This window comes from Engystomops pustulosus, chromosome 10 (assembly GCF_040894005.1).
Source record: "Engystomops pustulosus chromosome 10, aEngPut4.maternal, whole genome shotgun sequence".
Lineage (NCBI taxonomy): Eukaryota > Metazoa > Chordata > Amphibia > Anura > Leptodactylidae > Engystomops > Engystomops pustulosus.
Window position 1 is genome coordinate 103,418,596 of NC_092420.1, and position 27,473 is coordinate 103,446,068.

The following is a 27,473-nucleotide window of genomic DNA, read 5'->3' on the forward strand; positions in this document are numbered from 1 at the left end:
ACTACTACTACAGGCGCCCCCCGTCCCCACCACTACTACAGGCGCCCCCCGTCCCCACCACTACTACAGGCGCCCCCCGTCCCTACAGGTGTGCACAGGAGCAGCACATAACAATCCTGTCACACAATGACAGGTGTGTGCAGCACCCAATACCTTCCCCCCTCCTCCTCCTCCCGCCATACCCGGTGCGTCCTCCCGCTCCTGGATCCTCGTCTCTGTCCTCGGTGCCGGTGACTTTTGCCCCAGTTCCCGCCCCCTCCCCGGTCTCACCTTTGCCCCAGTTCCCGCCCCCTCCCTGGTCTCACCTTTGCCCCGCCCTTTAAGTCCTCCGTAGCTTCAAATCAAGGGTAGGTGCATCGCGTAACTCTGTCCCCCGGAAACTTTCCGTAGAAGACAAGGTTCCGGTGATTACAATGCACTTCCGCTGCACTTGATGGAGGTTTTTTATTTCTCTGCTATTTTTCAGAACTGACTTTTTTTTTTTTTTTACCGAACTTTTGCCTTTTAATTAGTATTTTTATTGTTGCCTGCAAAAACTGGATGAGAAAACCCTCAGTTACTGGCATAGACGCAGATAATGTTGGGATGTGTTCACACATAAAGTAAAATGCTGTAACACCAGGAGAGGCCGGAGGGTAAATATCCTGTCAGACGGGTTATTATCATCCATAAGAGGCGATATGGAAGGGGATAAATGGCTTTTTACATCCCCTGTCGTTATGCGGGGCCGCGCTCTCCCCCCTGTCGTTACGCGGGGCCGCGCTCTCCCCCCTGTCGTTATGCGGGGCCGCGCTCTCCCCCCTGTCGTTATGCGGGGCCGCGCTCTCCCCCCTGTTGGGAGGTGTCATCTATAGATTGGGAGGTTCCTCCACTGCATCGGACATCGGGAGGCTACAGCGAGAACACAGGTGCAGGGCAGGAACGCATAACCATAGCACCATAGAAACACTTCTGGTTTCATTTAAAAGAGGAGAATCGGACAGAATTGTGTCGTTCGTCTGCATCAAACAAAAGTTGGTGCCTCTTCTGGAGCAGTGCAGGGGGCGCCCCCTGCACACTACACATAGTACACCCCCATGCATATAGTACACCCCCATGCATATAGTACACCCCCCCCCTGCACATAGTACACCCTGCACATAGTGCACAGGACCCTGCACATATTACACAGGACACTGCACATAGTACACAGGACCCTGCACATAGTACACAGGACACTGCACATAGTACACAGGACCCTGCACATAGTACACAGGACCCTGCACATAGTACACAGGACACTGCACATAGTACACAGGACCCTGCACATAGTACACAGGACCCTGCACATAGCACACAGGACACCCTGCACATAGTACACAGGACCCTGCACATAGTACACAGGACACTGCACATAGTACACAGGACCCTGCACATAGTACACAGGACCCTGCACATAGTACACAGGACCCTGCACATAGTACACACTGCACATAGTACACAGGACCCTGCACATAGTACACAGGACACTGCACATAGTACACAGGACCCTGCACATAGTACACAGGACACTGCACATAGCACACAGGACCCTGCACATAGCACACAGGACCCTGCACATAGCACACAGGACACTGCACATAGTACACAGGACCCTGCACATAGTACACAGGACACTGCACATAGTACACAGGACACTGCACATAGTACACAGGACCCTGCACATAGTACACAGGACCCCTGCACATAGTACACAGGACCCTGCATATAGTACACACTGCACATAGTACACAGGACCCTGCACATAGTACACAGGACCCTGCACATAGTACACAGGACACTGCACATAGTACACAGGACACTGCACATAGTACACAGGACCCTGCACATAGTACACAGGACACTGCACATAGCACACAGGAACCTGCACATAGCACACAGGACCCTGCATATAGTACACCCCCCCCCCTGCACATAGTACACACTGCACATAGCACACAGGACCCTGCACATAGTACACAGGACCCTGCACATAGTACACAGGACACTGCACATAGTACACAGGACCCTGCACATAGTACACAGGAAACTGCACATAGTACACAGGACACTGCACATAGTACACAGAACCCCTGCACATAGTACACAGGACCCCTGCACATAGTACACAGGACACTGCACATAGTACACCCCCTGCACATAGTACACAGGACACTGCACATAGTACACAGGACCCTGCACATAGTACACAGGACACTGCACATAGTACACACTGCACATAGAGTACACCCCCTGCACATAGAGTACACCCCCTGCGCATAGAGTACACCCCCTGCGCATAGAGTACACCCCCTGCGCATAGAGTACACCCCCTGCGCATAGAGTACACCCCCTGCGCATAGAGTACACCCCCTGCGCATAGAGTACACCCCCTGCGCATAGAGTACACCCCCTGCGCATAGAGTACACCCCCCCTGCGCATAGAGTACACCCCCCCTGCGCATAGAGTACACCCCCCCTGCGCATAGAGTACACCCCCCCTGCGCATAGAGTACACCCCCCCTGCGCATAGAGTACACCCCCCCTGCGCATAGAGTACACCCCCCCTGCGCATAGAGTACACCCCCCCTGCGCATAGAGTACACCCCCCCTGCGCATAGAGTACACCCCCCCTGCGCATAGAGTACACCCCCCCTGCGCATAGAGTACACCCCCCCTGCGCATAGAGTACACCCCCCCTGCGCATAGAGTACACCCCCCCTGCGCATAGAGTACACCCCCCCTGCGCATAGAGTACACCCCCCCTGCGCATAGAGTACACCCCCCCTGCGCATAGAGTACACCCCCCCTGCGCATAGAGTACACCCCCCCTGCGCATAGAGTACACCCCCCCTGCGCATAGAGTACACCCCCCCTGCGCATAGAGTACACCCCCCCTGCGCATAGAGTACACCCCCCCTGCGCATAGAGTACACCCCCCCTGCGCATAGAGTACACCCCCCCTGCGCATAGAGTACACCCCCCCTGCGCATAGAGTACACCCCCCCTGCGCATAGAGTACACCCCCCCTGCGCATAGAGTACACCCCCCCTGCGCATAGAGTACACCCCCCCTGCGCATAGAGTACACCCCCCCTGCGCATAGAGTACACCCCCCCTGCGCATAGAGTACACCCCCCCTGCGCATAGAGTACACCCCCCCTGCGCATAGAGTACACCCCCCCTGCGCATAGAGTACACCCCCCCTGCGCATAGAGTACACCCCCCCTGCGCATAGAGTACACCCCCCCTGCGCATAGAGTACACCCCCCCTGCGCATAGAGTACACCCCCCCTGCGCATAGAGTACACCCCCCCTGCGCATAGAGTACACCCCCCCTGCGCATAGAGTACACCCCCCCTGCGCATAGAGTACACCCCCCCTGCGCATAGAGTACACCCCCCCTGCGCATAGAGTACACCCCCCCTGCGCATAGAGTACACCCCCCCTGCGCATAGAGTACACCCCCCCTGCGCATAGAGTACACCCCCCCTGCGCATAGAGTACACCCCCCCTGCGCATAGAGTACACCCCCCCTGCGCATAGAGTACACCCCCCCTGCGCATAGAGTACACCCCCCCTGCGCATAGAGTACACCCCCCCTGCGCATAGAGTACACCCCCCCTGCGCATAGAGTACACCCCCCCCTGCGCATAGAGTACACCCCCCCCGCGCATAGAGTACACCCCCCCCTGCGCATAGAGTACACCCCCCCCGCGCATAGAGTACACCCCCCCTGCGCATAGAGTACACCCCCCCTGCGCATAGAGTACACCCCCCCTGCGCATAGAGTATACCCCCCCCTGCGCATAGAGTACACCCCCCCTGCGCATAGAGTACACCCCCCCTGCGCATAGAGTACACCCCCCCTGCGCATAGAGTACACCCCCCCTGCGCATAGAGTACACCCCCCCTGCGCATAGAGTACACCCCCCCTGCGCATAGAGTACACCCCCCCCTGCGCATAGAGTACACCCCCCCCTGCGCATAGAGTACACCCCCCCCTGCGCATAGAGTACACCCCCCCTGCGCATAGAGTACACCCCCCCCTGCGCATAGAGTACACCCCCCCTGCGCATAGAGTACACCCCCCCCTGCGCATAGAGTACACCCCCCCTGCGCATAGAGTACACCCCCCCTGCGCATAGAGTACACCCCCCCTGCGCATAGAGTACACCCCCCCTGCGCATAGAGTACACCCCCCCTGCGCATAGAGTACACCCCCCCTGCGCATAGAGTACACCCCCCCTGCGCATAGAGTACACCCCCCCTGCGCATAGAGTACACCCCCCCTGCGCATAGAGTACACCCCCCCCCTGCGCATAGAGTACACCCCCCCTGCGCATAGAGTACACCCCCCCTGCGCATAGAGTACACCCCCCCCTGCGCATAGAGTACACCCCCCCCTGCGCATAGAGTACACCCCCCCCTGCGCATAGAGTACACCCCCCCTGCGCATAGAGTACACCCCCCCTGCGCATAGAGTACACCCCCCCCCTGCGCATAGAGTACACCCCCCCCCTGCGCATAGAGTACACCCCCCCCCTGCGCATAGAGTACACCCCCCCCTGCGCATAGAGTACACCCCCCCTGCGCATAGAGTACACCCCCCCTGCGCATAGAGTACACCCCCCCCCTGCGCATAGAGTACACCCCCCCCCTGCGCATAGAGTACACCCCCCCCTGCGCATAGAGTACACCCCCCCCCTGCGCATAGAGTACACCCCCCCCCTGCGCATAGAGTACACCCCCCCCTGCGCATAGAGTACACCCCCCCTGCGCATAGAGTACACCCCCCCTGCGCATAGAGTACACCCCCCCCTGCACGGTACGGTACAGGCGGGCAAGGGCAGTGTGAATGTAGCCTAAGTGTGTAAAGAAAAGGGTAGAAGAAATTTCTGTCTCGTGTAAACCAGAAAATAAATTCCCTAAAAATGACAAAATATTAAAATGATATTAAGATAAAATGAGAAGAAATGTGTCTGCGCTTGTGTGGTGCGCTGGTGTAGGTGCGCTGGTGTAGGTGCGCTTGTGTTGTGCGCTGGTGTAGGTGCGCTGGTGTAGGTGCGCTGGTGTAGGTGCGCTGGTGTTGTGCGCTGGTGTAGGTGCGCTGGTGTAGGTGCGCTGGTGTAGGTGCGCTGGTGTAGGTGCGCTTGTGTAGGTGCGCTTGTGTTGGTGCGCTTGTGTTGGTGCGCTTGTGTTGTGCGCTGGTGTAGGTGCGCTGGTGTAGGTGCGCTGGTGTTGGTGCGCTTGTGTTGTGCGCTGGTGTAGGTGCGCTGGTGTAGGTGCGCTGGTGTAGGTGCGCTGGTGTAGGTGCGCTGGTGTAGGTGCGCTGGTGTTGGTGCGCTGGTGTTGGTGCGCTGGTGTAGGTGCGCTGGTGTAGGTGCGCTGGTGTAGGTGCGCTGGTGTAGGTGCGCTGGTGTAGGTGCGCTGGTGTAGGTGCGCTGGTGTAGGTGCGCTGGTGTTGGTGCGCTGGTGTAGGTGCGCTGGTGTAGGTGCGCTGGTGTTGGTGCGCTGGTGTAGGTGCGCTGGTGTAGGTGCGCTGGTGTAGGTGCGCTGGTGTAGGTGCGCTGGTGTAGGTGCGCTGGTGTAGGTGCGCTGGTGTTGGTGCGCTGGTGTTGGTGCGCCGGTGTTGGTGCGCCGGTGTTGGTGCGCCGGTGTTGGTGCGCCGGTTTTGGTGCGCCGGTGTTGGTGCGCTGGTGTGGTGCGCTCATGTTGTGTTGGTGCGCTGGTGTTGGTGCGCTGGTGTTGGTGCGCTCGTGTGGTGCGCTCATGTTGTGTTGTGCGCTGGTGTTGGTGCGCTGGTGTGGTGCGCTGGTGTTGTGCTCGTGTGGTGCGCTGGTGTAGGTGCGCTGGTGTAGGTGCGCTTGTGTTGGTGCGCTGGTGTAGGTGCGCTGGTGTAGGTGCGCTGGTGTAGGTGCGCTGGTGTAGGTGCGCTGGTGTAGGTGCGCTTGTGTTGTGCGCTTGTGTTGTGCGCTGGTGTTGGTGCGCTGGTGTTGGTGCGCTGGTGTTGGTGCGCTGGTGTAGGTGCGCTTGTGTTGTGCGCTGGTGTAGGTGCGCTGGTGTTGGTGCGCTGGTGTTGGTGCGCTGGTGTAGGTGCGCTGGTGTAGGTGCGCTGGTGTAGGTGCGCTGGTGTTGGTGCGCTGGTGTTGGTGCGCTTGTGTAGGTGCGCTGGTGTAGGTGCGCTGGTGTAGGTGCGCTGGTGTTGGTGCGCTGGTGTTGGTGCGCTGGTGTTGGTGCGCTGGTGTTGGTGCGCTGGTGTTGGTGCGCTGGTGTTGGTGCGCTGGTGTTGGTGCGCCGGTGTTGGTGCGCCGGTGTTGGTGCGCTGGTGTGGTGCGCTCATGTTGTGTTGGTGCGCTGGTGTTTGTGCGCTGGTGTTTGTGCGCTGGTGTTGGTGCGCTCGTGTGGTGCGCTCGTGTGGTGCGCTCGTGTGGTGCGCTCATGTTGTGTTGTGCGCTGGTGTTGTGCTCTGGTGTTGTGCGCTCGTGTGGTGCGCTGGTGTTCTGCACATTGTGACTTATTAACCATTTGACGTCTGTGATAAATCTCGGCAGAACCCTCTCCTGTGATGATGAGTTGTGTAATATTGGGGATTGTTCCTGCTGCTGCGGCAGATCTTTGCCTGTGATCCCGAGCCCCTAATCCCCTCCCAGGCTCCTAATGATGAGGTCAGTAATAGGATTGGGACAGTAATGCCAGCTGCGTGGCTTATGGGTGAGGGGTGACCTTGTGGGCTGTGCGGCTCTGCTGGTTGTGCTCTGATCTCTGGGGTTGGCGCAGTCCCTCTGTGGGACGCTGGTGGACCCCCTGGTATTTTTGGGGCAGGATGGCGGGGGCCCTGGATGCAGTACTGGCGAGAGCCAAGGACGTGTGTAAGAGGAACGGCCTCCTGATCCTCTCGGTGCTGTCGGTCATTGTGGGATGTCTCCTGGGCTTCTTCCTGAGGACCCGGCGTCTCTCGGAGCAGGTCAGTACCGGGAGTTATATGGCGCTATTCATGGTGCTATAATGCGACACACTACAGAGGGGATGGTGCCCGGCATCACAAGGATCGTATCTGTGGCTCTGCGTTACGTGCAGCGCAATATCCAGGGAGAAGCCAGGAGAATTTCCTTCTATATCTGTGCCCCAGGAGGCCGCTGGCAGCCGAGGAGGTCCTGATCCGTACAATACTGCTGCACAGAGGAACCCTCTAGGTCATCCCCCCCTCTAGGTCATCCCCCCCTAAGGGGCCAGAATTGTTTCCAGATTCTCCTTTGGAATTAGAGTTCATGTTATTAGGATTTAATCCCCTTTTTTTGCCTCCCTTTGTGACCTTTCATAGGGCGAGCCGTGCAGATTATATACTGTACTGGAGACTCCATGTATATACGGCCCCCCCCCCCCTCCACTAAAGGACCCGAGTATCCCATGCACAGAGGTCTCCCCCATCTGATCAGAACACTGGGTCACATGGTACATGATGTGTCCTGGGTCCAGTCACAGATCTCATTGATTATCCAATAGATGAGGACACCCGGCAGCAGCCGCAGGTTCTGACTCTTCATCGTCTCATCCTCCAGTCTCTCAGTAATTGTTCACCATAGAGCCAGTATTTTATATAGGAAGCAGCTTTGAGGCGGGCGATGGGGCCCCTCACCTACACAGATGCCCCTGGATATACCCCAATGGCTACAGCTGGGTCCATTGGTTTGACTGATAAAGATTCTGGTCCGTTTGTTCTGATCGTCTTATTGGCTTCTAGGATCAGGTCATGTAAGGTCAGAGGTCAGGACCATCAGGATCACATGGAGACCAATGTGTGAGGTCTTGTATTGTTCTCTCCTGACCTCTCTCCTGACCTCTCTCTGCCCTTCCTCCTGACCTCTCTCCTGACCTCTCTCTGCCCTTCCTCCTGACCTCTCTCCTGACCTCTCTCTGCCCTTCCTCCTGACCTCTCTCCTGACCTCTCTCTGTCCTTCCTCCTGACCTCTCTCCTGACCTCTCTCTGTCCTTCCTCCTGACCTCTCCTGACCTCTCTCTGTCCTTCCTCCTGACCTCTCTCCTGACCTCTCTCCTGACCTCTCTCTGTCCTTCCTCCTGACCTCTCCTGACCTCTCTCTGTCCTTCCTCCTGACCTCTCTCTGCCCTTCCTCCTGACCTCTCTCTGCCCTTCCTCCTGACCTCTCTCTGCCCTTCCTCCTGACCTCTCTCCTGACCTCTCTCTGTCCTTCCTCCTGACCTCTCTCTGCCCTTCCTCCTGACCTCTCTCTGTCCTTCCTCCTGACCTCTCTCTGTCCTTCCTCCTGACCTCTCTCCTGACCTCTCTCTGTCCTTCCTCCTGACCTCTCTCCTGACCTCTCTCTGTCCTTCCTCCTGACCTCTCTCCTGACCTCTCTCTGTCCTTCCTCCTGACCTCTCTCTGCCCTTCCTCCTGACCTCTCTCTGCCCTTCCTCCTGACCTCTCTCTGCCCTTCCTCCTGACCTCTCTCTGTCCTTCCTCCTGACCTCTCTCCTGACCTCTCTCTGTCCTTCCTCCTGACCTCTCTCTGTCTTTCCTCATGACCTCTCTCCTGACCTCTCTCTGTTCTTCCTCCTGACCTCTCTCTGTCCTTCCTCCTGACCTCTCTCTGTCCTTCCTCCTGACCTCTCTCTTGACCTCTCTCTGTCCTTCCTCCTGACCTCTCTCTGCCCTTCCTCCTGACCTCTCTCTGCCCTTCCTCCTGACCTCTCTCTGCCCTTCCTCCTGACCTCTCTCTGTCCTTCCTCCTGACCTCTCTCCTGACCTCTCTCTGTCCTTCCTCCTGACCTCTCTCCTGACCTCTCTCTGTCCTTCCTCCTGACCTCTCTCCTGACCTCTCTCTGTCCTTCCTCCTGACCTCTCTCTGCCCTTCCTCCTGACCTCTCTCCTGACCTCTCTCTGCCCTTCCTCCTGACCTCTCTCCTGACCTCTCTCTGTCCTTCCTCCTGACCTCTCTCTGTCCTTCCTCCTGCAGGAGATCAGTTACTTTCAGTTTCCTGGAGAACTTCTCATGCGGATGCTGAAGATGCTCATCCTGCCCCTCGTGGTGTCCAGGTAAAGGGACGTTGGATCCGTCAGGATTCTGGATTGTTTCCATGTTTTTGCAGGATGATTTATAGAAAGTTATGAAGCAGCGGTCGGACCCCCACATAGGGGCCACATAACATTGTCCTTCATTTTATCACAAATTTCTGAAGTTCCCACTCCTGATTCCATGGGGTCCAGGAAGAGGCCAGGGGTGGATAAGACTGTCCCGGCCCTGGGCTGTAGGAATATTGTGGCCCCTACATGTCTGGGGTCACTTCCTACATCTGGGACTAGAATCAGTTTCATGGGGAATGGAGGACGTGTCTCTACTGCTGCATTCAGTGGTTTCGGGACCTTTGGTGGACCTTAAAAGGTCCTGAAAGGGCTTGTGTATTGAGAGCAGGACCAGACGCATGAGGAGTTCAGTGCAGTCCCTTTTAAGTATAAAATCTGGATTTCAGTGGCTTTGGGCCCCCTGGAAGGCTTGGGCCCCCGGGCTACCGCCAATATTATAGTCCACTGCTGGAAGGGACACCTTGTCCACCGCCGGCCATAGCAATGCTCCTGAGCCTGGGCAGTACATGGCGGCCATTGTATGTCTGATTGATAGGTGATGACCAACATCCTCAGTCACTGGTCTCAGCAGTAATAGTAACAGACATGACTGCTGAGTCCAGTGACTGGATGTACAGCACAAATCATTGGCCATCAAGACGACCATTGGCATCGAGTGATGGAAGAAAAGCTAAAACCCGACAGCCCGTCCTGGGGAGACCCATCAGAACCTCCATCCCCAGCACTGTGAGAACAAACTCCCTGCCTATTATATTATTACCATGTCCTGCGCAGCGCTGTGCACACTGTCATCCAGCCCTGGAGCAGATCAGGAGCATCTGGACCCCCCGGGGAGACCCATCAGAACCTCCATCCCCAGCACTGTGAGAACAAACTCCCTGCCTGTTATGTCCTGCGCAGCGCTGTGCACACCGTCATCCAGCCCTGGAGCAGGCGAGGAGCATCTGGACCCCCCGGGGAGACCCATCAGAACCTCCATCCCCAGAACTGTGAGAACAAACTCCCTGCCTATTATATTATTACCATGTCCTGCGCAGCGCTGTGTACACTGTCATCCAGCCCTGGAGCAGGCGAGGAGCATCTGGACCCCCCGGGGAGACCCATCAGAACCTCCATCCCCAGCACTGTGAGAACAAACTCCCTGCCTGTTATATTAATACCGTGTCCTGCGCAGCGCTGTGCACACTGTCATCCAGCCCTGGAGCATCTGGAGCCCCCGGGGAGACCCATCAGAACCTCCATCCCCAGCACTGTGAGAACAAACTCCCTGCCTGTTATATTATTACCATGTCCTGTGCAGCGCTGTGCACACTGTCATCCAGCACAGCGAGCAGGCGAGGAGCATCTGGACCCCCCGGGGAGACCCATCAGAACCTCCATCCCCAGCACTGTGAGAACAAACTCCCTGCCTATTATATTATTACCATGTCCTGCGCAGCGCTGTATACACTGTCATCCAGCCCTGGAGCAGGCGAGGAGCATCTGGACCCCCCGGGGAGACCCATCAGAACCTCCATCCCCAGCACTGTGAGAACAAACTCCCTGCCTATTATATTATTACCGTGTCCTGCGCAGTGCTGTGCACACTGTCATCCAGCCCTGGAGCAGGCGAGGAGCATCTGGACCCCCCGGGGAGACCCATCAGAACCTCCATCCCCAGAACTGTGAGAACAAACTCCCTGCCTGTTATGTCCTGCGCAGCGCTGTGCACACCGTCATCCAGCCCTGGAGCAGGCGAGGAGCATCTGGACCCCCCGGGGAGACCCATCAGAACCTCCATCCCCAGCACTGTGAGAACAAACTCCCTGCCTATTATATTATTACCGTGTCCTGCGCAGTGCTGTGCACACTGTCATCCAGCCCTGGAGCAGGCGAGGAGCATCTGGACCCCCTGGGGAGACCCATCAGAACCTCCATCCCCAGCACTGTGAGAACAAACTCCCTGCCTATTATATTATTACCATGTCCTGCGCAGCGCTGTGCACACTGTCATCCAGCCCTGGAGCAGGCGAGGAGCATCTGGACCCCCTGGGGAGACCCATCAGAACCTCCATCCCCAGCACTGTGAGAACAAACTCCCTGCCTGTTATATTATTACCGTGTCCTGCGCAGTGCTGTGTACACTGTCATCCAGCCCTGGAGCATCTGGAGCCCCCGGGGAGACGGATAAAGGCTGAGGCTTCTCTAGTCTATACATTAATTACATACAATCCATACGTCACAGAGATGTCAGCGCAAGGCGGATTAATAATATCACAGCGATCGCAGCAGCTGTCATCAGATATACAGGAATATCATCCCGCTGCAGGATCTGCTGCGGCTTACTATAAGACTCTTTAAGACTCCCCTGGGCCGTATGAATATTATTACCTACATCTGGTGCTTGACGCTTCTTGGGGAGTGGAGGATGAGGCCCTTCTGCTGCTTTCAGTCTGCGGTTTCAGGACCTTCAAAGGTCCTCAAATGGCTCTTGTGTACATGTGTATTGAGAACAGGAACAGATGTGCGAGGATTTCATGGGTGAAGGGATAAAAAGTATAAAATTTAGTGGGCAGTTTATGTGGCCATGGGGGCCCCCTAGAAGGCCTGGGCCCTGGGCTGCTGCCCCAACCGCCTGTAATATACTCCGTGTACATGTCTCTGCTGTCAGTACATTTTGTTGCAGTATTGTAGAATATCATTTTTTAATACAAACCTTAAAGGGATTTACTGGGTTGATTTAAATGTCCTTGGACTTTTCCTGCAAACCTGGAAAGTCCTTCAATGAATATTCAGGGGTCCCATGTGCCCCTGTGTGTCTGTATTATACTGGAGGTCACCAGGGAGGTCACCTAGAAAAAGGTTAAAGGGAACCTGTCAGGAGGAGAGCCATTTTTAGCACTCCCCCAGTGTTTTTGTATTAAAAATAGGTTTTACAGAAAAAAAAGATCTGTTATATTGTACCTTTCATTAGCATGTGCTGTGTGACTAGGCAGTTGCCAAATGGGAGGGGCTGGAAAGGAGTAGTTCCCCCCCACCCTTGGGAAACAGCTCCTCCATGTGACCTTTTCAAATATATGAAAACACCCATCACTGGCTTAGCGACGCCCCCTGCTCCTCTACAGCCAATCCCGAGTGTGGGGAGTTATTCATATATTTGAAAAGGTCACATGTTTCCCAAGGGTGGGGGGGGGGGAACTGCTGCTTTCCAGTCCCTCCTTTTTGGCAACTGCCTAGTCACACTGCAGATGCTAATGAAAGGTACAATATAACATCTTTTTTTCTGTAAAACCAATTGTTTATACAAAAACACTTTGGCAGTGCATGTGCTATGCTCTGCGGGGACTGGGGGAGGGCTAAAAATGGCTCTCCTCCTGACAGGTTCCCTTTAAGAAGTGAGCAGAGTCCTGGACACCGAGGTGTAAGTAATGGAAGCAGAAAGGGAACACTCACCTTCTCCAAGGGTTAAATCTCCAAATAATTCATCATTTCTGGTGAACCCCAGGACCCCCGGGAAATTGCTGGACCTCAGTGATTGGGAATCTGGGGCTCTCGATCATTTCTCCTTCCTCCTCGGTGTCCTGCGAGTCCTGTCCGTGTCCTGATGTTATTCCTTTGTCTGGTCGTATTTTGTTATAACTGAGATGAAATCTGAATTGTAGCTCCGGAATCTTCCCTCTGCTGCATCCTTATAATAATCATCTGTATATATCATATTCCGTAGCTTTACAAATCATAGGAGACCTGTACAGACATATGGAACAGTCCTTATCCCCAGATGTATATGATGAAGGCCCTCCAAAGGTCCTGAAACCAGGCAGAAGGGATAGAAATGATGGCTGTGTGATGATGTTCCTGGTAGAAGCTATGGAGGCTCCTATGTATAACTCGGGGTACAATCACTTCATCCCAGGGATAGTGGACACATATAGAAGAAATAAGTCTCACCCCCACTTCCCCCACAGAATAGTCACGATTTCTTATACTTATACTATAGGTGGGCTGTACATGGATCTGCTCTAAATGCATATTTAGTCTTGTAGAGGTTGTGTGCATATGGATTAGCACTTCACATGCAGGAGCAATTTAGGACCCAATTTCCTGTGGTGTCCTGGCAGTCAGACCCTGAGAAATGACTAATGATTAAGAGTTCTCCACTAGCACAGCTTCACTGCTGCACGTCCACAGCTCTACTTTATCACTTCACGTTTACAACTCTACTTCACTGCTGCACATCCACAGCTCTACTTTATCACTTCACGTTTACAACTCTACTTCACTGCTGCACATCCACAGCTCTACTTTATCACTGCACGTCCACAGCTCTGCTTCACTGCTGCATGTCCACAGCTCTACTTTATCACTGCACATCCACAGCTCTACTTTATCACTGCACGTCCACAACTCTGCTTCACTGCTGTACATCCACAGCTCTACTTTATCACTGCATGTCCACAACTTTGCTTCACTGCTGCACGTCCACAGCTCTACTTTATCACTTCACGTTTACAACTCTACTTCACTGCTGCACATCCACAGCTCTACTTTATCACTTCACGTTTACAACTCTACTTCACTGCTGCACATCCACAGCTCTACTTTATCACTGCACGTCCACAGCTCTGCTTCACTGCTGCATGTCCACAGCTCTACTTTATCACTGCACATCCACAGCTCTACTTTATCACTGCACGTCCACAACTCTGCTTCACTGCTGTACATCCACAGCTCTACTTTATCACTGCATGTCCACAACTTTGCTTCACTGCTGCACATCCACAGCTCTACATTATCAGTGCATGTTTACAACTCTGCTTCACTGCTGCACGTCCACAGCTCTACTTTATCACTGCACGTCCACAGCTCTGCTTCACTGCTGCATGTCCACAGCTCTACATTATCACTGCACGTCCACAGCTCTAATTTATCACTGCACGTCCACAACTCTGCTTCACTGCTGCACATCCACAGCTCTACTTTATCACTGCACGTCCACAACTTTGCTTCACTGCTGCACATCCACAGCTCTACTTTATCACTTCACGTTTACAACTCTACTTCACTGCTGCACATCCACAGCTCTACTTTATCACTGCACGTCCACAGCTCTGCTTCACTGCTGCACGTCCACAGCTCTACATTATCACTGCACGTCCACAGCTCTAATTTATCACTGCACGTCCACAACTCTGCTTCACTGCTGCACGTCCACAGCTCTACTTTATCACTGCACGTCCACAACTCTGCTTCACTGCTGCACGTCCACAACTCTACTTTAACACTGCACGTCCACAACTCTGCTTCACTTCTGCACGTACTAAACTTAGCATCTTTACGGTAATAGCACAACTGTTAGTATTGGGCTTAACTCCAAGGCCTTGCCGTTTTATTGCTGGAGGTACCCGTAGGTGCAGTTTTAGGTCCGTCTAGATGTAGTATACTCTGCTCTATGGTCTGTGCAGTAACAGCTGTCCTAATTTCTCTATGAATAGGCCTGGCCAGTCCTGAGCTTGTAAGGACATATGAACCCATGTATTAGATCCTTAAAGGGATTTTCTATTTTCAGCATATATTTGATATGGTTTGTGTGAGGACAAGTTATCCAATGTACTTTCTGTATCAATACCTCAGGGTTTTCTAGATCTCTGCTTGCTGTCAGGATAGAATCTGTCCATGTGATGGAGGTGCAGGAGCCGTTATTATCACACATCTCCTATTAGTCTCTGTGATAATAACGGCTCCTGCATCACATCACATGGACAGATTTATATCCCTGACCGGTGCCCTAGCAATACCCATGGATCTCTAAGGCAGAGTGTAAATACTCAAGTTCATAGATCCTTCAAGAGCCACTGGAGTGCAACACAGTCTTCCTGCTCTAACACATGCTGCATGCAGATAGGACACTATGTACAATCTGCTCAGCTCCTCCTGCTCTATAACATGCTGCCTATAGATGGGACACTATGTACACTGTGCTCAGCTCCTCCTGCTCTATAACATGCTGCCTGCAGATAGGACACTATGTACAATCTGCTCAGCTCCTCCTGCTCTATAACATGCTGCCTGCAGATAGGACACTATGTACAATCTGCTCAGCTCCTCCTGCTCTATAACATGCTGCCTATAGATGGGACACTATGTACAATCTGCTCAGCTCCTCCTGCTCTATAACATGCTGCCTGCAGATAGGACACTATGTACAATGTGCTCAGCTCCTCCTGCTCTATAACATGCTGCCTGCAGATAGGACACTATGTACAATGTTCTCAGCTCCTCCTGCTCTATAACATGCTACCTGCAGATAGGACACTATGTACAATGTGCTCAGCTCCTTCTGCTGTATAACATGCTGCCTGCAGATAGGACACTATGTACAAGGTGCTCAGCTCCTCCTGCTCTATAACATGCTGCCTGCAGATAGGACACTGTGTACAATGTGCTCAGCTCCTCCTGCTCTATAACATGCTGCCTGCAGATAGGACACTATGTACAATGTGCTCAGCTCCTCCTGCTCTATAACATGCTGCCTGCAGATAGGACACTGTGTACCATCTACTCAGCTCCTACTGCTCAATAACATGCTGCCTGCAGATAGGACACTATGTACAATCTGCTCAGCTCCTACTGCTCTATAACATGCTGCCTGCAGATAGGACACTATATACAATGTGCTCAGCTCCTCCTGCTCTATAACATGCTGCCTGCAGATAGGACACTGTGTACCATCTACTCAGCTCCTACTGCTCAATAACATGCTGCCTGCAGATAGGACACTATGTACAATCTGCTCAGCTCCTCCTGCTCTATAACATGCTGCCTGCAGATAGGACACTATGTACAATCTGCTCAGCTCCTCCTGCTCTATAACATGCTGCCTGCAGATAGGACACTATGTACAATCTGCTCAGCTCCCCCTGCTCTATAACATGCTGTCTGCAGATAGGACACTATGTACAATGTGCTCAGCTCCTCCTGCTCTATAACCTGCTGCCTGCAGATAGGACACTATGTACAATCTGCATAGCTCTTCCTGCTCTATAACATGCTGCCTGCAGATAGGACACTATGTATAATCTACTCAGCTACTCCTGCTCTAACACATGCTGCCTGCAGATAGGACACTATGTACAATCTGCTCAGCTCCCCCTGCTCTATAACATGCTGCCTGCAGATAGGACACTATGTACAATCTGCTCAGCTCCTCCTGCTCTATAACATGCTGCCTGCAGATAGGACACTATGTACAATCTGCTCATCTCCTCCTGCTCTATAACATGCTGTCTGCAGATAGGACACTATGTACAATCTGCTCAGCTCCTCCTGCTCTATAACCTGCTGCCTGCAGATAGGACACTATGTACAATCTGCTCAGCTCCTCCTGCTCTATAACATGCTGCCTGCAGATAGGACATTATGTACAATCTGCTCAGCTCCTCCTGCTCTATAACATGCTGCCTGCAGATAGGACACTATGTACAATCTGCTCAGCTCCTCCTGCTCTATAACATGCTGCCTGCAGATAGGACACTATGTACAATCTGCTCAGCTCCTCCTGCTCTATAACATGCTGCATGCAGATAGGACACTATGTACAATCTGCTCAGCTCCTCCTGCTCTATAACATGCTGCCTGCAGATAGGACACTATGTACAAGGTGCTCAGCTCCTCCTGCTCTATAACATGCTGCCTGCAGATAGGACACTATGTACAATCTGCTCAGCTACTCCTGCTCTAACACATGCTGCCTGCAGATAGGACACTATGTACAATGTGCTCAGCCCCCCCTGCTCTATAACATGCTGCCTGCAGATAGGACACTATGTATAATCTGCTCAGCTACTCCTGCTCTAACACATGCTGCCTGCAGATAGGACACTACGTACAATCTGCTCAGCTCCTCCTGCTCTATAACATGCTGTGTGCAGATAGGACACTATGTACAATCTGCTCAGCTCCTCCTGCTCTATAACATGCTGCCTGCAGATAGGACACTATGTACAATCTGCTCAGCTCCTCCTGCTCTATAACGCGCTGCCTGCAGATAGGACACTATGTACAATGCGCTCAGCTCCTCCTGCTCTATTACATGCTGCCTGCAGATAGGACACTATGTACAATCTGCTCAGCTCTTCCTGCTCTATAACATGCTGCCTGCAGATAGGACACTATGTACAATCTGCTCAGCTCCTCCTGCTCTATAACGCGCTGCCTGCAGATAGGACACTATGTACAATGCGCTCAGCTCCTCCTGCTCTATTACATGCTGCCTGCAGATAGGACACTATGTACAATCTGCTCAGCTCCTCCTGCTCTATAACATGCTGCCTGCAGATAGGACACTATGTACAATCTGCTCAGCTCCTCCTGTTCTATAACATGCTGTCTGCAGATAGGACACTATGTACAATCTCCTCTGCTCCTCTGCTCTATAACATGCTGCCTGCAGATAGGACACCATGTACAATGTGCTCAGCTCCTCCTGCTCTATAACATGCTGCCTGCAGATAGGACACTATGTTCAATCTGCTCAGCTCCTCCTGCTCTGTTACATGCCTCCTGCAGATAGGACACTATGTACAATCTGCTCAGCTCCTCCTGCTCTATAACATGCCTCCTGCAGATAGGACACTATGTACAATCTGCTCAGCTCCTCCTGCTCTATAACATGCTGCCTGCAGATAGGACGCTATGTACAATCTGCTCAGCTCCTCCTGTTCTATAACATACTGCCTGCAGATAGGACACTATATACAATGTGCTCAGCTCCTCCTGCTCTATAACATGCTGCCTGCAGATAGAACACTGTGTACCATCTACTCAGCTCCTACTGCTCAATAACATGCTGCCTGCAGATAGGACACTATGTACAATCTGCTCAGCTCCTCCTGCTCTATAACATGCTGCCTGCAGATAGGACACTATGTACAATCTGCTCAGCTCCTCCTGCTCTATAACATGCTGCCTGCAGATAGGACACTATGTACAATCTGCTCAGCTCCCCCTGCTCTATAACATGCTGTCTGCAGATAGGACACTATGTACAATGTGCTCAGCTCCTCCTGCTCTATAACCTGCTGCCTGCAGATAGGACACTATGTACAATCTGCATAGCTCTTCCTGCTCTATAACATGCTGCCTGCAGATAGGACACTATGTATAATCTACTCAGCTACTCCTGCTCTAACACATGCTGCCTGCAGATAGGACACTATGTACAATCTGCTCAGCTCCCCCTGCTCTATAACATGCTGCCTGCAGATAGGACACTATGTACAATCTGCTCAGCTCCTCCTGCTCTATAACATGCTGCCTGCAGATAGGACACTATGTACAATCTGCTCATCTCCTCCTGCTCTATAACATGCTGTCTGCAGATAGGACACTATGTACAATCTGCTCAGCTCCTCCTGCTCTATAACCTGCTGCCTGCAGATAGGACACTATGTACAATCTGCTCAGCTCCTCCTGCTCTATAACATGCTGCCTGCAGATAGGACATTATGTACAATCTGCTCAGCTCCTCCTGCTCTATAACATGCTGCATGCAGATAGGACACTATGTACAATCTGCTCAGCTCCTCCTGCTCTATAACATGCTGCCTGCAGATAGGACACTATGTACAATCTGCTCAGCTCCTCCTGCTCTATAACATGCTGCATGCAGATAGGACACTATGTACAATGTGCTCAGCTCCTCCTGCTCTATAACATGCTGCCTGCAGATAGGACACTATGTACAAGGTGCTCAGCTCCTCCTGCTCTATAACATGCTGCCTGCAGATAGGACACTATGTACAATCTGCTCAGCTACTCCTGCTCTAACACATGCTGCCTGCAGATAGGACACTATGTACAATGTGCTCAGCCCCCCCTGCTCTATAACATGCTGCCTGCAGATAGGACACTATGTATAATCTGCTCAGCTACTCCTGCTCTAACACATGCTGCCTGCAGATAGGACACTACGTACAATCTGCTCAGCTCCCCCTGCTCTATAACATGCTGCCTGCAGATAGGACACTATGTACAATCTGCTCAGCTCCTCCTGCTCTATAACATGCTGTGTGCAGATAGGACACTATGTACAATCTGCTCAGCTCCTCCTGCTCTATAACATGCTGCCTGCAGATAGGACACTATGTACAATCTGCTCAGCTCCTCCTGCTCTATAACGCGCTGCCTGCAGATAGGACACTATGTACAATGCGCTCAGCTCCTCCTGCTCTATTACATGCTGCCTGCAGATAGGACACTATGTACAATCTGCTCAGCTCTTCCTGCTCTATAACATGCTGCCTGCAGATAGGACACTATGTACAATCTGCTCAGCTCCTCCTGCTCTATAACGCGCTGCCTGCAGATAGGACACTATGTACAATGCGCTCAGCTCCTCCTGCTCTATTACATGCTGCCTGCAGATAGGACACTATGTACAATCTGCTCATCTCATCCTGCTCTATAACATGCTGCCTGCAGATAGGACACTATGTACAATCTGCTCAGCTCCTCCTGTTCTATAACATGCTGTCTGCAGATAGGACACTATGTACAATCTCCTCTGCTCCTCTGCTCTATAACATGCTGCCTGCAGATAGGACACAATGTACAATCTGCTCTGTTCCTCCTGCTCTATAACATGCTGCCTGCAGATAGGACACTATGTACAATCTGCTCAGCTCCTCCTGCTCTATAACATGCTGCCTGCAGATAGGACACAATGTACAATCTGCTCTGTTCCTCCTGCTCTATAACATGCTGCCTGCAGATAGGACACTATGTACAATCTGCTCAGCTCCTCCTGCTCTATAACATGCTGCCTGCAGATAGGACACCATGTACAATGTGCTCAGCTCCTCCTGCTCTATAACATGCTGCCTGCAGATAGGACACTATGTTCAATCTGCTCAGCTCCTCCTGCTCTGTTACATGCCTCCTGCAGATAGGACACTATGTACAATCTGCTCAGCTCCTCCTGCTCTATAACATGCCTCCTGCAGATAGGACACTATGTACAATCTGCTCAGCTCCTCCTGCTCTATAACATGCTGCCTGCAGATAGGACGCTATGTACAATCTGTTCAGCTCCTCCTGTTCTATAACATACTGCCTGCAGATAGGACACTATGTTCAATCTGCTCATCTCCCCCTGCTCTATAACATGCTGCCTGCAGATAGGACACTATGTACAATCTGCTCAGCTCCTCCTGCTCTATTACATGCTGCCTGCAGATAGGACACTATGTACAGTCTGCTCAGCTCATCCTGCTCTATAACATGCTGCCTGCAGATAGGACACTATGTACAATCTGCTCAGCTCCTCCTGCTCTATAACATGCTGCCTGCAGATAGGACACTATGTACAATGTGCTCAGCTCCTCCTGCTCTATAACATGCTGCCTGCAGATAGGACACTATGTACAATCTGCTCAGCTCCTCCTGCTCTATAACATCCTGCCTGCAGATAGGACACTGTGTACAATGTGCTCAGCTCCTCCTGCTCTATAACATGATGCCTGCAGATAGGACACTATGTACACTGTGCTCAGCTCCTCCTGCTCTATAACATGCAGCCTGCAGATAGGACACTATTTACATTCTACTCAGCTCCTCCTGCTCTATAACATGCTGCCTGCAGATAGGACACTATGTACAATGTGCTCAGCCCCTCCTGCTCTATAACATGCTGCCTGCAGATAGGACACTATGTACAATGTGCTCAGCTCCTCCTGCTCTATAACATGCAGCCTGCAGATAGGACACTATGTACATTCTACTCAGCTCCTCCTGCTCTATAACATGCTGCCTGCAGATAGGACACTATGTACAATCTGCTCAGCTCCCCCTGCTCTATAACATGCTGCCTGCAGATAGGACACAATGTACAATCTGCTCAGCTCCTCCTGCTCTATAACATGCTGCCTGCAGATAGGACACTATGTACAATCTGCTCAGCTCCTCCTGCTCTATAACATGCTGCCTGCAGATAGGACACTATGTACAATCTGCTCATCTCATCCTGCTCTATAACATGCTGCCTGCAGATAGGACACTATGTACAATCTGCTCAGCTCCTCCTGCTCTATAACATGCTGCCTGCAGATAGGACATTATGTACAATCTGCTCAGCTGCTCCTGCTCTATAACATGCTGCCTGCAGATAGGACACTATGTACAATCTGCTCAGCTGCTCCTGCTCTATAACATGCTGCCTGCAGATAGGACACAATGTACAATGTGCTCAGCTCCTCCTGCTCTATAACATGCTGCCTGCAGATAGGACACTATGTACAATGTGCTCAGCTCCTCCTGCTCTATAACATGCTGGCTGCAGATAGGACACTATGTCCAATGCGCTCAGCTCCTCCTGCTCTATTACATGCTGCCTGCAGATAGGACACTATGTACAATCTGCTCAGCTCCTCCTGCTCTATAACATGCTGTCTGCAGATAGGACACTATGTACAATCTGCTCAGCTCCTCCTGTTCTATAACATGCTGTCTGCAGATAGGACACTATGTACAATCTCCTCTGCTCCTCTGCTCTATAACATGCTGCCTGCAGATAGGACACCATGTACAATGTGCTCAGCTCCTCCTGCTCTATAACATGCTGCCTGCAGATAGGACACTATGTTCAATCTGCTCAGCTCCTCCTGCTCTGTTACATGCCTCCTGCAGATAGGACACTATGTACAATCTGCTCAGCTCCTCCTGCTCTATAACATGCCTCCTGCAGATAGGACACTATGTACAATCTGCTCAGCTCCTCCTGCTCTATAACATGCTGCCTGCAGATAGGACGCTATGTACAATCTGCTCAGCTCCTCCTGTTCTATAACATACTGCCTGCAGATAGGACACTATGTTCAATCTGCTCATCTCCCCCTGCTCTATAACATGCTGCCTGCAGATAGGACACTATGTACAATCTGCTCAGCTCCTCCTGCTCTATTACATGCTGCCTGCAGATAGGACACTATGTACAGTCTGCTCAGCTCATCCTGCTCTATAACATGCTGCCTGCAGATAGGACACTATGTACAATGTGCTCAGCTCCTCCTGCTCTATAACATGCTGCCTGCAGATAGGACACTATGTACAATCTGCTCAGCTCCTCCTGCTCTATAACATCCTGCCTGCAGATAGGACACTGTGTACAATGTGCTCAGCTCCTCCTGCTCTATAACATGATGCCTGCAGATAGGACACTATGTACACTGTGCTCAGCTCCTCCTGCTCTATAACATGCAGCCTGCAGATAGGACACTATGTACATTCTACTCAGCTCCTCCTGCTCTATAACATGCTGCCTGCAGATAGGACACTATGTACAATGTGCTCAGCCCCTCCTGCTCTATAACATGCTGCCTGCAGATAGGACACTATGTACAATGTGCTCAGCTCCTCCTGCTCTATAACATGCAGCCTGCAGATAGGACACTATGTACATTCTACTCAGCTCCTCCTGCTCTATAACATGCTGCCTGCAGATAGGACACTATGTACAATCTGCTCAGCTCCCCCTGCTCTATAACATGCTGCCTGCAGATAGGACACAATGTACAATGTGCTCATCTCATCCTGCTCTATAACATGCTGCCTGCAGATAGGACACTATGTACAATCTGCTCAGCTCCTCCTGCTCTATAACATGCTGCCTGCAGATAGGACATTATGTACAATCTGCTCAGCTGCTCCTGCTCTATAACATGCTGCCTGCAGATAGGACACTATGTACAATCTGCTCAGCTGCTCCTGCTCTATAACATGCTGCCTGCAGATAGGACACAATGTACAATGTGCTCAGCTCCTCCTGCTCTATAACATGCTGCCTGCAGATAGGACACTATGTACAATGTGCTCAGCTCCTCCTGCTCTATAACATGCTGGCTGCAGATAGGACACTATGTACAAGCTGCTCAGCTCCTCCTGCTCTATAACATGCTGCCTGCAGATAGGACACTATGTACAATATGCTCAGCTCCTCCTGCTCTATAACGCGCTGCCTGCAGATAGGACACTATGTACAATGCGCTCAGCTCCTCCTGCTCTATTACATGCTGCCTGCAGATAGGACACTATGTACAATCTGCTCAGCTCCTCCTGCTCTATAACATGCTGCCTGCAGATAGGACACTATGTACAATCTGCTCAGCTCCTCCTGCTCTATAACATGCTGCCTGCAGATAGGACACTATGTACAATCTGCTCAGCTCCTCCTGTTCTATAACATGCTGTCTGCAGATAGGACACTATGTACAATCTCCTCTGCTCCTCTGCTCTATAACATGCTGCCTGCAGATAGGACACCATGTACAATGTGCTCAGCTCCTCCTGCTCTATAACATGCTGCCTGCAGATAGGACACTATGTTCAATCTGCTCAGCTCCTCCTGCTCTGTTACATGCCTCCTGCAGATAGGACACTATGTACAATCTGCTCAGCTCCTCCTGCTCTATAACATGCTGCCTGCAGATAGGACACTATATACAATGTGCTCAGCTCCTCCTGTTCTATAACATGCCTCCTGCAGATAGGACACTATGTACAATCTGCTCAGCTCCTCCTGCTCTATAACATGCTGCCTGCAGATAGGACGCTATGTACAATCTGCTCAGCTCCTCCTGTTCTATAACATACTGCCTGCAGATAGGACACTATGTTCAATCTGCTCATCTCCCCCTGCTCTATAACATGCTGCCTGCAGATAGGACACTATGTACAATCTGCTCAGCTCATCCTGCTCTATTACATGCTGCCTGCAGATAGGACACTATGTACAGTCTGCTCAGCTCATCCTGCTCTATAACATGCTGCCTGCAGATAGGACACTATGTACAATCTGCTCAGCTCCTCCTGCTCTATAACATGCTGCCTGCAGATAGGACACTATGTACAATGTGCTCAGCTCCTCCTGCTCTATAACATGCTGCCTGCAGATAGGACACTATGTACAATCTGCTCAGCTCCTCCTGCTCTATAACATCCTGCCTGCAGATAGGACACTGTGTACAATCTGCTCAGCTCCTCCTGCTCTATAACATGATGCCTGCAGATAGGACACTATGTACACTGTGCTCAGCTCCTCCTGCTCTATAACATGCAGCCTGCAGATAGGACACTATGTACATTCTACTCAGCTCCTCCTGCTCTATAACATGCTGCCTGCAGATAGGACACTATGTACAATGTGCTCAGCTCCTCCTGCTCTATAACATGCAGCCTGCAGATAGGACACTATGTACATTCTACTCAGCTCCTCCTGCTCTATAACATGCTGCCTGCAGATAGGACACTATGTACAATCTGCTCAGCTCCCCCTGCTCTATAACATGCTGCCTGCAGATAGGACACAATGTACAATGTGCTCATCTCATCCTGCTCTATAACATGCTGCCTGCAGATAGGACACTATGTACAATCTGCTCAGCTCCTCCTGCTCTATAACATGCTGCCTGCAGATAGGACATTATGTACAATCTGCTCAGCTGCTCCTGCTCTATAACATGCTGCCTGCAGATAGGACACTATGTACAATCTGCTCAGCTGCTCCTGCTCTATAACATGCTGCCTGCAGATAGGACACAATGTACAATGTGCTCAGCTCCTCCTGCTCTATAACATGCTGCCTGCAGATAGGACACTATGTACAATGTGCTCAGCTCCTCCTGCTCTATAACATGCTGGCTGCAGATAGGACACTATGTACAAGCTGCTCAGCTCCTCCTGCTCTATAACATGCTGCCTGCAGATAGGACACTATGTACAATTTGTTCAGCTCCTCCTGCTCTATAACATGCTGCCTGCAGATAGGACACTATGTACAATGTGCTCAGCTCCTCCTGCTCTATAACATGCCTCCTGCAGATAGGACACTATATACAATGTGCTCAGCTCCTCCTGCTCTATAACATGCTGCCTGCAGATAGGTCACTATGTACAATGTGTTTAGCTCCTCCTGCTCTATAGCATGCTGCCTGCAGATAGGACACTATGTACAATCTGCTCAGCTCCTCCTGCTCTATAACATGCTGCCTGCAGATAGGTCACTATGTACAATGTGCTCAGCTCCTCCTGCTCTATAACATGCTGCCTGCAGATAGGTCACTATGTACAATCTGCTCAGCTCCTCCTGCTCTATAACATGCTGCCTGCAGATAGGTCACTATGTACAATCTGCTCAGCTCCTCCTGCTCTATAACATGCTGCCTGCAGATAGGACACTATGTACAATGTGCTCAGCTCCTCCTGCTCTATAACATGCTGCCTGCAGATAGGACACTATGTACAATCTGCTCAGCTCCCCCTGCTCTATAACATGCTGCCTGCAGATAGGACACTATGTACAATGTGCTCAGCTCCTCCTGCTCTATAACATGCTGCATGCAGATAGGACACTATGTACAATCTGCTCAGCTCCTCCTGCTCTATAACATGCTGCCTGCAGATAGGACACTATGTACAATCTGCTCAGCTCCTCCTGCTCTATAACATGCTGCCTGCAGATAGGACACTATGTACAATCTCCATCACATTACTGTTATATAGGACGAGGTCACACGGCAGTAACAGGTTATATAGGACGGGGTCACACGGCAGTAACAGGTTATATAGGACGGGGTCACATGTTGCGCACCGCCCCAGTCCCCGCTGATTACGGGTGCTATTTTTGTAGCACTTGGGTAAACATCTTTCGTCCGGTCGCTCATTTACGCATTTTTCCTCTCTACAACTTAAAAACCCACAAATGTTTTCCCAGCGCACGAGGACATTGGATTCCCGGATATCTGAGAGGCCGCGCTGATTTATGATTCACAACTTCTGGAAGTGCAGACGATGGAAATATGTGATTCCCACGGGATGAGAAGGAATCGCCTCGTCCATTCAGTCTGGAGCAAAACATTTGGTTCCTGCTTGGACCTGGGAAAGGACTGACATGTTTTATTGTATCCCGGAGCTTGGAGAGAGATTTATGGTGCAGTCCGTGGATTCTTAGGATTTCACTACAAAACCTCTCCCTAGAGTCCATGGTCCAGATGGTGCGGAACCAGAGGAGTAATGGGGGAACCGATACGTAACATATAGGGGCTCATTTATCATACGCTAAGTGCAGCAGCAAACGATGCCGCCCTGGAGTACAATGCCGCCCCGGAGTACAATGCCGCCCCGGAGTACGATGCCGCCCCGGAGTACGATGCCGCCCCGGAGTACGATGCCGCCCCGGAGTACGATGCCGCCCCGGAGTACGATGCCGCCCCGGAGTACGATGCCGTGTGAGCCCACTGCGCGCCCCAGCAATGCCCTCTCCCGGCCCGTCTGGCGTAGAGGATGGAGAGTCCCAGCTCTGCGCTTTTATGCCTGTTTTCTGCCATGTAAGGGTTAATAATCCCCCCATTGTGGGTTGATGCAGATCGTTGGCACAAGAAATGATTTTGGTAGGAAGGAGACCATGGATATCGCACAGAAGAAGATCCCACAGTCCCGGTGCCGGATCTATGAGGGATGTCCCCGGTTATCAGGAGTCTGATGGGAGATTTCCTTTAAGTTTAAGTTTCTATAGTTTCCATTCTGCCTAAATTTGTCAAGATTGTCACATTTTAGTAAAATTCTAAAAGGATTCAGCTTGTCCTGGACCAAAGAGGTTCCACACCGATCCCAAAATGTCTCCATCTTGTATTGTATCTGGTGCATGGTTTGGGGGCTCCAGTGACCAGATTACGGCTTCTATGTATAGAAAGAGCAAAGTTACAGAATAGACAAATCCTGCGGCTGCTTTTGGGGTGTAGCGTGTCCTGTTCCCTATAATATAGAACTACCTAGAGTTACAGGAACATGTTTTCAGATTTTTACCTATGAAGTCAAAATTATGTATCTACACATTGTAATCCGGAGCATGCGCACTGTGATCCGGAGCATATACTGTATGAACTAGAGCATGCACACTGTGATCCGGAGCATATACTGTATGAACTAGAGCATGCGCACTATGATCCGGAGCATATACTGTATGAACTAGAGCATGCGCCCTGTGATCCGGAGCATATGCAGTATGAACTAGAGCATGCGCACTATGATCCGGAGCATGCACACTGTGATCCGGAGCATATACTGTATGAACTAGAGCATGCGCCCTGTGATCCGGAGCATATGCAGTATGAACTAGAGCATGCGCACTGTGATCCGGAGCATATACTGTATGAACTAGAGCATGCGCACTGTGATCCGGAGCATATACTGTATGAACTAGAGCATGCGCACTATGATCCGGAGCATGCACACTGTGATCCGGAGCATATACTGTATGAACTAGAGCATGCGCCCTGTGATCCGGAGCATATGCAGTATGAACTAGAGCATGCGCACTATGATCC

The 27,473-nt window shown here is 51.7% G+C and overlaps 1 protein-coding gene across 3 annotated transcripts in view; it reads left to right on the top strand.

Moving 5' to 3' along the window:
* The first annotated feature begins 847 nt into the window (after positions 1–847).
* The window catches only part of SLC1A7 (solute carrier family 1 member 7), an 88,335-nt gene continuing 61,709 nt past the window's right edge, over positions 848–27,473 (top strand). Inside the window, exons 1-2 of one of the 3 annotated variants that reach the window (XM_072128354.1) lie at positions 848–908; positions 8,993–9,072. In XM_072128354.1, the coding sequence (XP_071984455.1) occupies positions 9,029–9,072 (44 nt within the window). In that variant the 5' untranslated portion in view covers positions 848–908; positions 8,993–9,028. Of the gene's footprint in view, positions 909–6,711; positions 6,985–7,799; positions 7,824–8,992; positions 9,073–27,473 lie in introns of those variants that run through there. The other 2 variants (XM_072128352.1, XM_072128353.1) reach the window with 2 other exon arrangements.